We start from the raw sequence: 15,000 nt of genomic DNA on the forward strand, positions 1-15,000 counted from the left end.
ATATATATATGTATATATATATATATATATATATATATATATATATATATATATATATATATATATATATATATATATATATATATGTGTGTGTGTGTGTGTGTGTGTATGTACCATGTCAGTTCTTTAAAATAGATCACTATATTAATAAAGAAAAATGTTAGCTGATAATGGAAATAAAACAAAAAATCAGAAAAAACTGTAACTATGTGATTTACTTACAATTCCACAATACGTGGAAACAAAAGAAAAGATCCACGTCATTCATACAGGAAGCCCACAAGTACAACAAGCGAAGAGTTGGCTTCCCTGTGTGAGGAGGGAGAGAGGGAGAGGGGGTAGGGAGAGTCAGCCAGATCGACAGGTAAACTAGTAGAAACACAGCACAGGCGGACAAAGGCAGTGACAGACAGACACTTGTATAAGAGATTGGGGAGAGATTGTATTAGTTATTATAATAAACATGAAAACAAAGTTGCCCTTTCAAGATTAAAGCCTCATGTACAGAGTTTCTCATATTTATAATGCACTCTAAGGGATTGCGCAAGGCTTATTATTATTATTATTATTATTATTATTATTATTATTATTATTATTAGCTAAGGTACAACCCTAGTTGGAAAAGCAAGATGCTACAGGCCCAGGGATTTCAAGAGGAAAAAAAAAACCCAGTGATGAAAGGAAATAAGGAAATAAATAAACGATACAAAAAGTAAATGAACAATTAAAATAAAATATTTTACAAAAACATTAACAGCATTAACCAGAGATTTCACATATAAACTACAATAGAACTCACGGCAGCCTGTTCAATTACCCAATAAGGAAGATCATTCCACAACTTGCTCACAACTGGAATAAAACTTTCTAGAGTACTGTGTAGTATTGAGCCTCGATGGAGAAGGCCTATCAATTAACTGCATGCATGGTCTTACGAACAGGATGGAACTCCCCGGGAAGATCTGAATGTAAAGGGTGTTCAGAATTATAAAAAATCTTATGCAACATGAATAATGAACCAATTGAACGACGGTCCCAGAGATTAATATCTAGATTAGGAATAAGAAATTTAATAGCCAGGAAGTTCCTGTTCAACAAATTAAGATGAAAATCCGCAGCTGGAGACCAGAAAGGAGAACAATAGGCCTACTCGAAACAAGGTAAAATGAAAGAATTAAAACACTTCTGAATAGATTGATCACCGAAAATCTTAGAAGACGTTCTCAATAAGCCAATTTCCAATTTCCCACTCCTACAGGCATTATAATCTTTCTAACGGGTTAAATGTTGTAAGAAATATAGAATTTCCACATGAAATGGTATGAGCAATAATGCGATAAGGGTTACATAGCAACAATAAGGCGTTGAAAAACATTATAATAATCTATCACATTTATTGTCTTTGTTTTTCAGCTTCAACCTGATAGGGTGACGCTGTATGCTATCACACTCGGGAGATTTCAGTCGTTGTTCGTTCATACAGGAATTGAACGTGCAACTCGTAAAGAACCAGTAGAGACCCTTCCTCTCTTATCAGGGTTTCACTCACCGTCACCTGACTCACCCCACATAGTAACGGTTACGGTAGTACCCCTCTCTATGCTCCTCTCACAGAAACCCTTCTAACAGTCGTGCGTTATTAAAGCTAGACTTCAGATATTAAAATACTCGGAAATATTTTAAAATAATATTAACTTAAAATCGACACAAACACAGTCAATAACCTCCTAATATCAGCTGTTTCTCCGGTTAAATTGAATATTCTTTTTTTTATTTCCGTGAGATACCGTTACATATAGGCCTACCCGAGAAATTCCTTCATTCATTAGAACTCTAAAAAGAAAAGAAGGTTAAAAGTAAGTGCGATATGCAAATAAATAGAAGAAAATACACTTTCGAACACTTCATGTAGATTAAACTATCCCATTGCACTAAAAATATGAAGATAAACAACGGAGTCAATTATTCACAACCACAACAAGTAAAGATTAAATAATACTGATAAACAGATGTCACTTCTAACATATGATAGATAATTACAATAATTTTGTGTGTATAGGAAATGACAAGGATAACACGCACATATATCATCATCTACGCCTATTGATACAAAGGGCCTCAGAATTTGCCAGTCGTCTCTATCTTGAGCTCTTTAATCAATACGTTTCCTATCATCTCCTACTTCACGCTTCAGTCCTCGGTCATGTAGGCCTGGGTCTCCCAACTCTTCTAATGCCTTTGGGAGGCCAGTTTAAAGTTTGGTGAACTAATCTCTCTTGAGGAGTTCGAAGAGCATGCTCAAACCATCTCCATCTACCCTTCACCATGATCTCATCCGTATAGTGCTATAGCACTTGAGTTGTCTCTCTCAAGGTTTCATTCCTAATCCTGTCCTTCCATTTAACTCCTAATGTTCTCCTGACGGCTTTGTTCTCAAATCTACAAAACCTGTTGGAAATTGTTTCATTGTCATACCACGACTCATGCCCATATAGTAACACTGATCTCACTAAACTGATATATAGCCTGATTTTTTTTATATAATTTCAGGCGATTTGATTTCCAAATTTTACTTAACCAAAATATACTGTATATATATATATATATATATATATCAGCCGTTACTAGTCCACTGCTGAACAATTAAACTCAAGACGTCCTTCCAATCGCGTGTAGGCCTAAACGGTCTTTCTATGCCAGTCTATACTCTTAAATTTTCTTAGTTCGCCAATCCATCGTCTTCCCTTTTCCACACTTCATTAATACACACAAATATATATATATATATATATATATACTGTGTCTAGGAAGTAACAAAAGAATATATACATATACAAATAATATATATATATATATATATATACACACACACACTATACAAACATATGCACACACACACACACACACACACACATAACTATATATATATATATATATATATATATAGAAACAGGGGGAAGAAAAGAAGACGATGAATTGACGAACTATGACCATTTGAGGGTACAGACTGGCATACACACATTTGCAGGGACATGTCTTAAGGCCTTTGATCTGCAGTGTTTTCCCCGGACCCAAGACCGAAATCAAAAGGACAAGCTTGGGATGGAGACTTGGAGAGCATTAGGTAAACAAAATGAGATTACGAAAAGTAGAATGGCACCTTTTCTAAAGAGAAAAGTATTTCATGAATGGCCTTACCAGTATTAACTTAAACATTAAAAACTTTGAGCCTTACCCAAGCCTTAGAACATGGGATAGTTATAACTCAAAGAGCTATGGAAAGAATAACGATGGGAATGACAACAACAGAGAAAAATTCAACATGGATACACGAACAAACTTGAGTAGATGATATTCTAACATGTAAAAAAAGAGAAATGGGCATGGGCAGGATATATAATGAGAATGGCAGACAATGTATGGACATTAAGAATATCAAATGGGCCCCTAGAGATTGTAAAAAAGCAGGGGAAGGGAAAGAAGACGAGGATTGACGAACTAAGTAAGTTTGAGGGTGGAGTGGCAGGAAGACCATAAACAGATACAAGTGGAAGGACATGTCAGGGGCCTTTGTTCTGCAGTGGAGTAATAACAGATGATGATACAGGTAAATAAGAAACGCCGGAACAACAGAAATATTCAAATTAAAGGGCAATAGACGAGTGCTCAAAATACGACGTAATAACGATTGCAACATGACTCGTATGAGTGTGGATGGGGCCTTGTTCGTTCTTCCTACGTTGTGATCATTGATTGGTTCAACCAGGCAGACTCTAAACGCTTCAAGAGAATAATTATTCAATGTATTTACCGGCTTTGTCAATACTTTTTCCCCCTTATATTTGCTAGCAGAATTTATATTGGACGTTGATTGTTGTAATATTGATGTTATGTTATGCAAAACTAAATCAAATTGATCAAAATCCGATAGTGGTGTCTAGATTGTTATTGCCGCACCTCTGTATCTGAAGCCTTTATTTAGCCTCGTCCCATGTGTAAGGGGTGGGCAATCTGACAAGCAAGCAAGCAAACACTACACGTTGCATAGTCACTCAGACGGAGTCACACCACACTAGTGTCTAGTGATCAGAACTAGAATAGCCGTTTGAGCTACTACCATTCTCGAGTGCAACTAAGTGAAGGTAAGGTCTCTGGTAATCCAACTTACCTTAGAAAGTGGTTCTAATCAATGTAACTGATGACAGGTGTAATAATCAACAAAGTAAACAGAATTTGTCTTGATAACGTCGAAGCAATCTCCACCCTACTAAATAATAACATTCTTGATTGAAGTCTTCAAATATTCCCCAGTGACGAAAGAGTAACGCTGTCAACAACAAAACACAAATTGTCTTGATAACATCGTAGCATTCCCAGCCTACTTGAGAAAACTTGGTAAAGTTAAAATTTTAATCCCACCCTACTTAATATAAGTTCTTAACCCCATCCAATATAATAAGATTCTTGATTTAAATCGTCGGGTATCCCCGAGTTACGAAAACTGACCGTCATCAATATCAAAGAAATTAATATATATATATATATATATATATATATATATATATATAAATAAATATCGCCGAAATTTTTGGAAACCTTTTTGGGTCGGGAAAATATTCTGGGAAAACGGTAAATAAGCGGGAAAACAAACATTGCTTCTCTATATAATAGTTTCTGAGAGGCATAATAAATCCATGTTATATATATTGCATACTAGTATAATTCCATTTGCCTGTCATTCTACGGAACTTTCATTCGTCCCGTTCGTTCGTACGTAGAGTTAATGCATGTAAACCAGTACTAGAATTTTTGCTCATAAAACACGCCCCCTTTATATTGACCAATAGTATTACTCTTTTTCTTTTAAGTCCTCTTAATTTTTACCCGCACCATATATATATATATATATATAAGTGTGTGTGTGTATAAATTATATATATATATATATATATATATAATTTATAGATAGATACAGATATATATATATATATATATATAGATAGATTGATACAATATATATATATATATATATATACACGCATACATACATATACACACACAAACAAAACACAAAAATAAACATAAACATATATATACACATACATATACATAGCCTACATACACTCCCAGGACCAACGAACATAGCACTTATGATCTTTCAAACGTAAGAATAAATCTCCGTAGTTGTGTTTCTAAAATTAGCGCCACTCCCGATTGGGTTCCCAATCTCCACCGCCAACCACTTCGAGCAGCACTTGCCACCTACCCGCTATAATTAAAATCCATTGTTTACAATTCTCGGGTAGGTTTATTTTTGGGGATGGGGTGGGCTGGGCGGGCCTTATTTCAGTCAGATTAAAATATTAAATATATCTTATAAGAATGCTGCCAGTAGTAACGCACAGAAGCATAAAATTACTAGTGATAAAGTAGCATGAAGAAAATGCAAACTCTTTCAATGGAAAGGAAAGTAGCCATTTTAAAGGAAGTAGATTGCTGTATAAAGATGACAAATGAACAATTTATGATTTGTAGAGTGTGTGAGATACTGCCACATACATCCATGCGATAAATGGAAAAGGGGGGGGGGGGGTGACAAATCAAACTAGTAGGTTCTTTAAAATTTTGTATAATAATGATATATGGACATAAATGTGGCATCAACAGGAAGCAGGTCCATGCTTATCACCACTGAACAACGACCGACTACTATATGCATATGGTGGAAAGAAAACCAGTGTTGACACATAATTACATAGGAAAAAATAAATGGAAATAAATATCATTCGTCTACAAAATAATAATAAAGAAAATGTAAATTAATCTTCATAAAACTGTACGTAATGTAAGTAATATACAGCATAACATTAGATATCTATACACCTCCCCCCCTTCACGCTTGTAGCAGTGTCTCGAGCGGAACATTAATTTCTCTGCGCTTGTCGAGGTGAATGACGGTCCTCTTCTGCCAACTCCATTTGCCAATAGCCATGCAGGGCATCCGCTGTGGTTTAGTACTTCGCAGTGGGAGAGATGTTGCGGACGGCATCGTCGGGCATTGGTGATGGATGTGTAGGGCCAGCTACCCGAGAATTTAGATGGGTGTGATCCATAGTGATGCGCACACCTTTGTCCTTGGGTACCAAGACCATGGAATGGCACCAATCAGAGGGTTCGTCGCCTGTTGGTCTGATGATTCGTTGTTGCACCAAGGAGTCAAGTTCTTCTTTCACTTGATCTCTGAGAGGAAACGGAATAGGCCTGGGCGTATGTACAGCGAAGGGTGTAGCGCCTGGTTTCAGGTGAATCCTCATTGGAGGGCCTGCCATTTTCTTTAGTGGATGGGTTTGTAGATCCTTCTTGGATATGAGGACGTCGCTGAAGTGGCGAAGAAAATAGTCCTTAATACCTGTGGGCGATTTTATGGCAGAGGTAGGAAACTAAGCACATCTGTTGACACGTGTTACTTTGAGGATAGGCTTCGGGAAGTCCAGTGACACTCTGGCAAGGGCTCGGCAATGTTCATAAGAGGAGGGGAGTCTGGATGTCCTCATGAACATGTATGGTTACTGAGCAAGACTTTTTGTCTAGACGAAATTTTGCCTGGAATCCATCTGCTGTCACGACGTCTGTCATGGGTGGAGGTTCAAGGCTTGTCCGAGGTATGCAGAGTGCATTCAAATGTATGGTGCCAATCACTGTGATGGCTGCTCCTGTATTGGGGATTAACTGGAGATGTAATGATATATCACCAAATGTGAGAGACAGTGACTGATGTGGGGGACTCACTACCCGAGTTATCACCCGCGAATGGCAGCTGGCATTTGACTTAGTAGTAGGAGGTGATGCTGCATACCCAGTCTAACTTTTCTTGGTAGACATGTACATCTTCGCAAAATATCCCTGTTTCTTGCAGGTATTGCACAGAGCTTCCTTAGCAAGCCTTTCTGAGTGCGGGCCTATGACTTGTGCGTCCGCAGTTATGGCATGATGCACCAGTGGCTGGGCATTGTCCGGAATTGTGTTTGCGAGAGCAATATTGGCAAGGGTCATTGTTATGAGACTGGTCAGCAGAACGTTGGTCAGTAGATCGATGAGAAGTCCTTCGGTAGACGCTGGCTCTTCTTCTATGTAGATACTGCGTTGACTTGGCTAGGGGAAGATACAATGGCTTATGCAGTTGCAAGTGTAGATTCGTAAGAGCGGCAGCAGGTCACAAACTCTGCGAGGGTAGATAAGAGTTTGGAGGGGGATAAGGCGTTGAATTAACTCTTCGTCTCTCGCACCCATCAAAATTACCATCTGCAATTGCCGTTCAGTGTAAGAGGTGGGGTTGCCAGTGTATAAGTCCACTTCATCAGCGAGATCCTTGTGACCAGTTTCATCTTTCTCTTATGGCTATAATTACAAAACATATCCAAGGGGAGAAAACAATATTTCATCTAAAGCCTTCTCCCAGTGGGTCATTAATTCCTAAATCCAAATTTTTGTAAATTCCACACCCTATTTTTCTTGTAGACCCATACCCAATGTGACAATTCATTATTTTCTTAGCCTGTGGCAATGACTTGCCATGCTATCGCTGTTAAGCAATGGTTGAATGATCAATGTTTGCAAGAAAAAAAAATGTGATATGATCCCCCCCCTTTTTTTATTTAATTTCATTCCATGTTTATAGCATTTATTGCCTTGCCGATTCACCATCTTCTAAAAATACACTGATGTTGCGATAATTATGTGAAATATGGTATGGATATTTTAACTTCGAGAGCTCAAAATTTGAATAAAGATAATGACAAAATAGTCAATTATTCATAATCAAATAAAGGAAACAGAGATGCTCTATGTTTTCCAGGTACTGTGCTTGCAATATGGAATACGTAGTCGGAGCAGCAGTGACTGTAGTAGCAGCTCCTCTCGCCTTGTCAGGTAATGAAGATCCCTTTGGAATGAAACTTGTGAAACACACCCAATTTGTCATTTGATTTTCTTTAGCATTTATTTCATTTTACACCGAAGGAATTTAATGATGCTTTTTAGTAAACTAATATGGTAGAACATTCAAAAGCTAATGCATTTCTGCACCGTTGAATTACATCTGAATTCAGTGCAAGTGTACATTAATAAAAAAAAAAAAAAAGAAAAAAAAAAAAGACTGCCACATGAAGCTCTTTTAAGGGGGCCGGCCAGCTAATGCAGTCTCAAGAAATTTGCCATTCATACCACTTAATAAGGAGACTTAGGAAATGTGCAAACTGCAGAGGATTTTTTACTTTGACCTCCCGTTTTGCAACACCAGGTGCCAGGGTGATTTATCCTGAAAATTAAGCGTTTTACAAATTCTTTCTCTTCTCTTTATTGATATTATTAGGACCTAGGATTACTACACTATGTAGACCTCCATAAATGAATTTTTTCCTGTCATTTTTTTTGCCAGATATATATTTTTTTCCTTTTGGTAAAAAAAAGTAAACCCTAAAAATCAGGAAAAAATTTAAGAAAAAAAAATGAGAAAAAAAAATTGGAGGAAAGGGCAACATTTGATTGTTTTATTATGCTTTTCTAACTCAACATTTGATTGTTTTATTATGCTTTTCTAACTTATAAACCAAATTTCAATGCTATCTCTTTGAAACTAAGGGAAAACTTAGAATTTGAAGATCAATAAGTATCTTTTTGAGACATGGGCGTTCAAAGATTTTCTTCGTTATTTTACAAACCCATTGATAATAAATCATGATCATTATGAATTTTATGTCCCTTTTTTGGATATTATTAACCCAAAACAGTTATATACCGTAATCTAAACATAAGTGAAGAGCCCTTTGCTCAATATCTTGCTTCTTTATGCTAGATGGTCACTCCATCATTTCTCCTTCACTAAATCTGCTAATTTCGCCTATATAACCCTCTTCTGAACTCTTATTAGAGTGAATTCTACTTCATCTTAGCAAGATGTTGAAATTGTCCTTTCCTCTGGAATGATGAAATTCTTGGCAAACCTGAGAAAAACAGACTTGTAAACGAGTGAATGTCAGAGGTCAAACTCAAACTTGTTCTCTATGAGGTTTTTGCTAGGACTATAGGCCAAAGGACGTAATTACCTTGTAATACATTATCTTGTGACTCGTGGAATCTATACAAATGCCATTGCTCACAATTTATTTCATATTAAAATGTAATAATCATCAAAATTTATGATAAGAAATATTGCATCTTCTTGTAGGGAACAATGGTTAGGTTTATTGAGTTACTTTTACTAAATACCCTGTAACTGTGAAAGTAAGAGGAATTTCAACTATTTTGTGTATGCATTCTCCATTGTCATATGAAACTCGGTGAATTTTTTCAGGATATTGTGTTTTTCTTCCTAAAACCCCATATACTGGCATACTGGCCGGGCCCCTTAAATTGTATAACAGACAAAGCTAAGTGATACAATTAAAGATACCAACTTTATTTATAATTGTTCCTACACTAATACAAACCATTATCCTTTAGCATTGGAGTGAAAATACAGCAAAAGCTGGGACAAGGTATTTAAAATCTTATTCGAGGTTTAAACCTACTTTACTTCCCCTAGGAGGCTGTCACATTTATACGCCTGTCTGCCAGTAGTGATCCCAACCACTTTAACTTCATCAATCAGAGTTCACGGTCATCGTCCTCTCTGCACTGGAACTTTAGGCGAAATAAATTTGTCCCTTTTTTTTTTCATTCCATGTGTATGTGAAAATCATCAAGACCACATCAATTACCTACAACATTTCTGCTCCCATTTTCTCGAAGGCTGTTCGTTAGTGGTGGCCTACTTTCGCAAACAAGGAGGAACAATATCTCATCAATTGTGCCAACTAACAGTCAGGGCCTTCAAGTAAGTGAAAGACCACTCCAGAGCCCTAATAGCCAGATTCACTCCGGGAGGGAGAAAGAATGTGTTGGCAGAAAATGTGGTCCGGAAGACTGATGGGTGATCAGAATGGTCTTTATATGTCCTCAGGTAGCAATGGGTATCCTGACTATGTGGGATTCTCACATCCCACAACAGCAAACTTCAGATCTATTGCTCACCAGTCCCATATCTAACAGCAGCGTGCAAAGACGCATTCCACCATCCATGGGACAGCATTCAAAGACACATTTCAGCATTTATTGGACAGACTTCAAAGGCACATTCCATCATCCAGGAAACAGTCAACATGTCTACATCTTTTCTTTGTTCTGCCTTTTAAGACGTACTGAACAAGGTCCTGGTGCATAAAAAACTTATTTCTGACCTGTAGCTCCATCGTGGCCTTGCAAGGAGTAGTACACAGATCTATTCCACCTGTTGAAAGACACACCAAGAGAATGCCCACCAAGTCCCGACCCCCCCAAGATTTACCATGGGGCGATGAAGTCTTCAAATGTTGGGAGGTTATCCAGTATCTCCTTTAGCTGAAAGTCAAGGGTTACCATGAGCTAGTGAAGTCTACATCTTTACATGGGGGTAGATTATTCAGTATCTCCTCTCAGTGAATGGCTTTTCTCGAGAGACATCACAACAGAGAAGTCTGGATGCCTCCATTAATATTGTCTGCAGTCTATCAGGCTATCCTCAGTGGTTGGCTTTGTAGGTCAGGTATCCTTCCTCTCGGAGTCTATAATACAGTAATTGGTGATTTTTTTACTTGACCTCCTTCCTCTCTGTTTCTGCAGTGAAAAAATATTGCTTGGCCTTGAGCCTAGTCTTCACACAGAACCACCAGTCTTTCTATATAGCAGACGCGACTCTCTTAGAATGAAGTGAAGGTGTTTTTTTTTTTCTATGGAGGTACCTTACGAGACCTTGAAATGGGCGTCAGATGAGGATCACACTGAAAGCTGTGTTTCTAGGTATCTTATGAGGTCTTGAAATGTATCTTAAGGGGTCTTGAAATGGCCGTCAGGTGAGAACCACACTAAAGGCTATGTTTCTGTTCCCTTTGTCTTAAACTATACAAGTTTGCAAACTTCACGAGACTTCCTTCAACATGTAGTGCCACAGCCTTTGTACCATGGCCTTCCACTGTCTTGGGTGAGGGTTCACTCGGGCACACTATGCTATCTTATTTTTCTTGCTCTTGTTTTGTTAAAGTATTTATAGTTTATATGGGAAATATTTGTTTTGATGTTACTGTTCTTAGAATATTTTATTTTTCCTTGTTTCCTTTCCTCACTGGGCTATTTTCCCTGTTGGAGCCCCCCTAGGCTTATAGCATCCTGTCTTTCCAACTAGAGTTGTAGCTGAGCAAGTAATAATAATAATAATAATGACCCTTTCGATGTGGTGTGGGAAAGTTTCGTCTTCGTGGCTATAACCTTCTAGCGATCTTAAGTTTTGTTGTTTCAAGTATCAAGTGATCAGTTGTTAGATTTTCCAAGATGTTAAAAGCTTAATTAAATGTACCAAATTTGCTAGACCTATCTGTAATGTACTGGAAAAAACATAGAGGAGGTCACCATCACATATGCCCTTGGGATATGAAGGAAGTTCAAGAGGGACAGAAAAAGGGGAATGGATGGGAAGTGTGCGAGCAGATATTAAAGGGGAATTGGAGCATTACCCATCATTTCTGAATGTGCCTTGTGAGATTTTTTTTTTATACAGAATGAAATCTTATACTGTATTATGCTTATGAGAAGAGGGATGGGAATTTTGTGCAACGGTAGTTCCTCCTCCCTCTTTATTTAATTGAGCTATCCAAATTGTACATGTATGTCCATATCCAGGGCATTTGGTGATTGGTAGGACATTAAGGAGAGCATGTGAAACCTTCTTTTGGTTAGAAATAAACAAATCTATAGAAAATTGTTTAAAATGTTGGCATGCTTCTGTTTCAAAGAACATAAAAACAGTGTACCAGAAGCCAAAAAGTGGCCTGTGATTCCCATTAAATTTTATAGGGTGCATATATAGATGTTGTAGGACCATTTCCTACTGGTATAACACAATATTAGTATACATGTGTATTTGTTCATGCATTTACTCGTTATACTCATACTTTCGCAGTGTTTTATGAATCGGCAAATTCATTAGGCCAGGCGCTGTGCTCTTTCATTAGGGGGGTTGGTTCCCGAAAATTTTGACATGAATTTATTAATAACGTGGTGAAGTCAGTCACGGATCTGATGAAAATTGAACACTTATCAGTGACGCATATAGCTATTTGGCTAATAGCTTGTTCGAATCGTATAATAGGGAATTGGTGTGAATTTTGAGTTAGTGACTGATGACCCCCTTCATTAGCATGCTATGCTTCCTACAGCTGAGCTAGCTTTGAACATTACATATATGCTTCGCCTCAGTGTATGGTCAGGATCCTGTGTGACTGTATACGGTCCTGATTAATTCGCAACAGTTGCCAAATTATTCAACTGAGCAATACCGTGTCTATTTAATAAATCTCTTAAGGAGAGTAATGAACACCACTGAAATGGTTACAACCTACGAAACAAACTAGAGCCAGCATAATTGGGTCTGTACCGAGTAAAGATGGTTAAAACTAACACAGTAGATACAAAACGTTATTAATGGAGCATTATCTGAACGTCATCAGGCACACATACATGTGGTTTCGGAAGAGGTAGTTTTCAAAAGGGCCAATCGGAGTGTACTCATTTACCCCTGCATGTGCAACATTTCCTCAAGTTGATGAATAGGTTTTTTTTTTTTTTTTTTTTTTGAACAGTTCATTTGTTCTATAGAAGTTTTTTTTTATGTGGCTGCTAAATATATTGAAGTAAAGTGTTTTGATAATTTTGCCTAGTGTAGCATAGCAATATGTATGACATATTGCTGCGTGAACCTAAAAACAAATAGAGAGAGGCTAAATAGGTCAGGTATGATCCGTCAGGCGGATACTTTATTATTGTTGTATTTATAGGATTCCTGGTTGCTGGAACCAAGGCGATTCCCTGAGGGCAAACGGCTAGGGGATTAAAGTTCAGCCTCAAGGAGAATCAGTGTTAGAGAGTGTGTAGGTGTGGAAACCTTATAACTGCTTATAACAGAAGTGCGGGAAGCTGATTTTCTTCGGGAAAATGGCTAGTAACCAATAATTGATGGTTACAAATCTGGTGTAGTAGTGATTTTGAAAATGGCGAAACAGTGGTGGTAAGTAGAGTTGTGAAATTGTGCCGTAAACCAGAAAAAGTAAAACCGAGGGATGAAGATTTTATTCCTACCCCTATCCCGACTGGAAGGCCCGTCATGCCCGCAAACAGAGGAAAGGTTATTGATGAGGTTGTGTAATACCAATATTGATATGATTTTTTTCACCTTCGGTATTCTGTATCATAATTGCAGAGGTTATAAGAAAAATTGAGTGGAATTTTTTTTTAATTATGGATTGTGTGCATTTTTACATGAATTTTTTTGTGGAAGATATCTATATATTTGGTTGATTTCCATGTACAGTATACACTTTATGTTTCATTTCTGTTTATTACATATCATGCCCTATTCTGGATTGGAGTGTCCATATATCATAGACTAGAGAGGGCGAGTGCACACCCCATCCCGGAATGAGGAGTAGGGGGGGGGGAGTAATGTCCCAATTCTTGTATGAAAAATATGTAAGAGGATATGCATTTTCTTTACAGATTCTCCTCTGTCCTCATACACCTGACAACTTTGAGATTACCAAACAATTCTTCTTCACCAAAGGGTTAACTACTGCACTGTAATTGTTCAGTGGCTACTTTCCTCTTGGTAAGTGTAGAAGAGACTCTTTAGCTATGTAAGCAGCTCTTCTACGAGAAGGACACTCCAAAATCAAACCATAGTTCTCAAGTCTTGGGTAATGCCATAGCCTCTGTACCATGGTCTTCCACTATCTTGGGTTAGAGTTCTCTTGCTTGAGGGTACACTCTGGTACACTATTCTAGGGTTAGAGTTCTCTTGCTTAGAGGGTACACTCTGGCACAATATTCTATCTAATTTCTCTTCCTCATGTTTTGTTAAAGTTTTTATATTTTACATAGATATTTATTTTAAAATTCTTAAAATATTTATTTTTTCCTTGTTTCGTTTCCTTTCCTTACTGGGCTATTTTCCCTGTTGGAGGCCCTGGGCTTATAGCATTCTGCTTTTCCAACTTGGGTTGTAGCTTAGCAATTAATAGTAATAAGAAGAGGGGTCATTTGCCCTCACTCCATTTTGAGGGATGACCTCTGTCGTATCCAAGTTGGTTTAAGGAGCTATGATTCAGCCTACAGGCAAGAATCTTGACTCCCTTTTGGAAGGGTACTTCCTCCCTCCTAAAGATAAAGTAGCCTATGGTAAAGCACAATGGTTTGTATTGTCAGGTAGAAACAAATGACAGATTTAAAAGTAATTTGTATTTTTCTTACCTACACAACCCTAAGTTCCTTACTTAAACTTAGCTGCCATAATCACACCCCCTAATGAAGTCCTGACCGCAGTCAAAAATCCTCGAGATCACTGGCTAATCAACGTATATTTGTTGGGGCCTTCTAGTGGCCGGCCAGTGAACTAATCAGTAAAATTTTAATTGTCATCCAGCTTTTGCTGTATTTCTCCTCCTATAGTAAAGAACTCTGGCTGTGAAGTTGGGAAAGGTACAAATTATTTTGAAGTTTGTCATATTATTCGTCAAGATGGATAATATATATATATATATATATATATGATAATATATATATATATATATATATATATGATAATATATATATATATATATATATACAGTGGTACCTCTACATACGAATTTAATTCGTTCCACAACCAACTTCGGATGTAGAAACGAATTTTCTCATAGGAATACATGGTAATTCATTTAATTCGTTCCTCAGCCTAAAAACCCATAACAAATCCTTAATAAATGGCTACACATAATTACACAACAATAACATAACTGAATAATATGAAAGAAGCATGTAAAAAAGATAATTATAAAGAAATAATAAATAAAAAATGTGTTTCATTGCCACTTTACCTTAGAGACAGGCCAACGCAGG

At 37.2% G+C, this 15,000-nt stretch overlaps 1 protein-coding gene across 2 annotated transcripts in view; it reads left to right on the forward strand.

Annotated features, from left to right (window-relative positions):
• LOC137620688 (interferon alpha-inducible protein 27-like protein 2A) overlaps window positions 1-15,000 on the forward strand; it is a 96,530-nt gene that overhangs the window by 27,587 nt on the left and 53,943 nt on the right. The window contains exons 1-2 of one of the 2 annotated variants that reach the window (XM_068351033.1): window positions 3,981-4,142; window positions 7,856-7,929. The exons of the other annotated variant lie outside the window; for it this stretch is intronic. Of the exons in view, the coding sequence (XP_068207134.1) occupies window positions 7,872-7,929 (58 nt within the window). The 5' untranslated portion in view covers window positions 3,981-4,142; window positions 7,856-7,871. Of the gene's footprint in view, window positions 1-3,980; window positions 4,143-7,855; window positions 7,930-15,000 lie in introns of those variants that run through there. 2 annotated transcript variants of the gene reach the window in all.

Source organism: Palaemon carinicauda, chromosome 27 (assembly GCF_036898095.1).
Source record: "Palaemon carinicauda isolate YSFRI2023 chromosome 27, ASM3689809v2, whole genome shotgun sequence".
In the NCBI taxonomy this organism is placed as follows: Eukaryota; Metazoa; Arthropoda; class Malacostraca; order Decapoda; family Palaemonidae; genus Palaemon; species Palaemon carinicauda.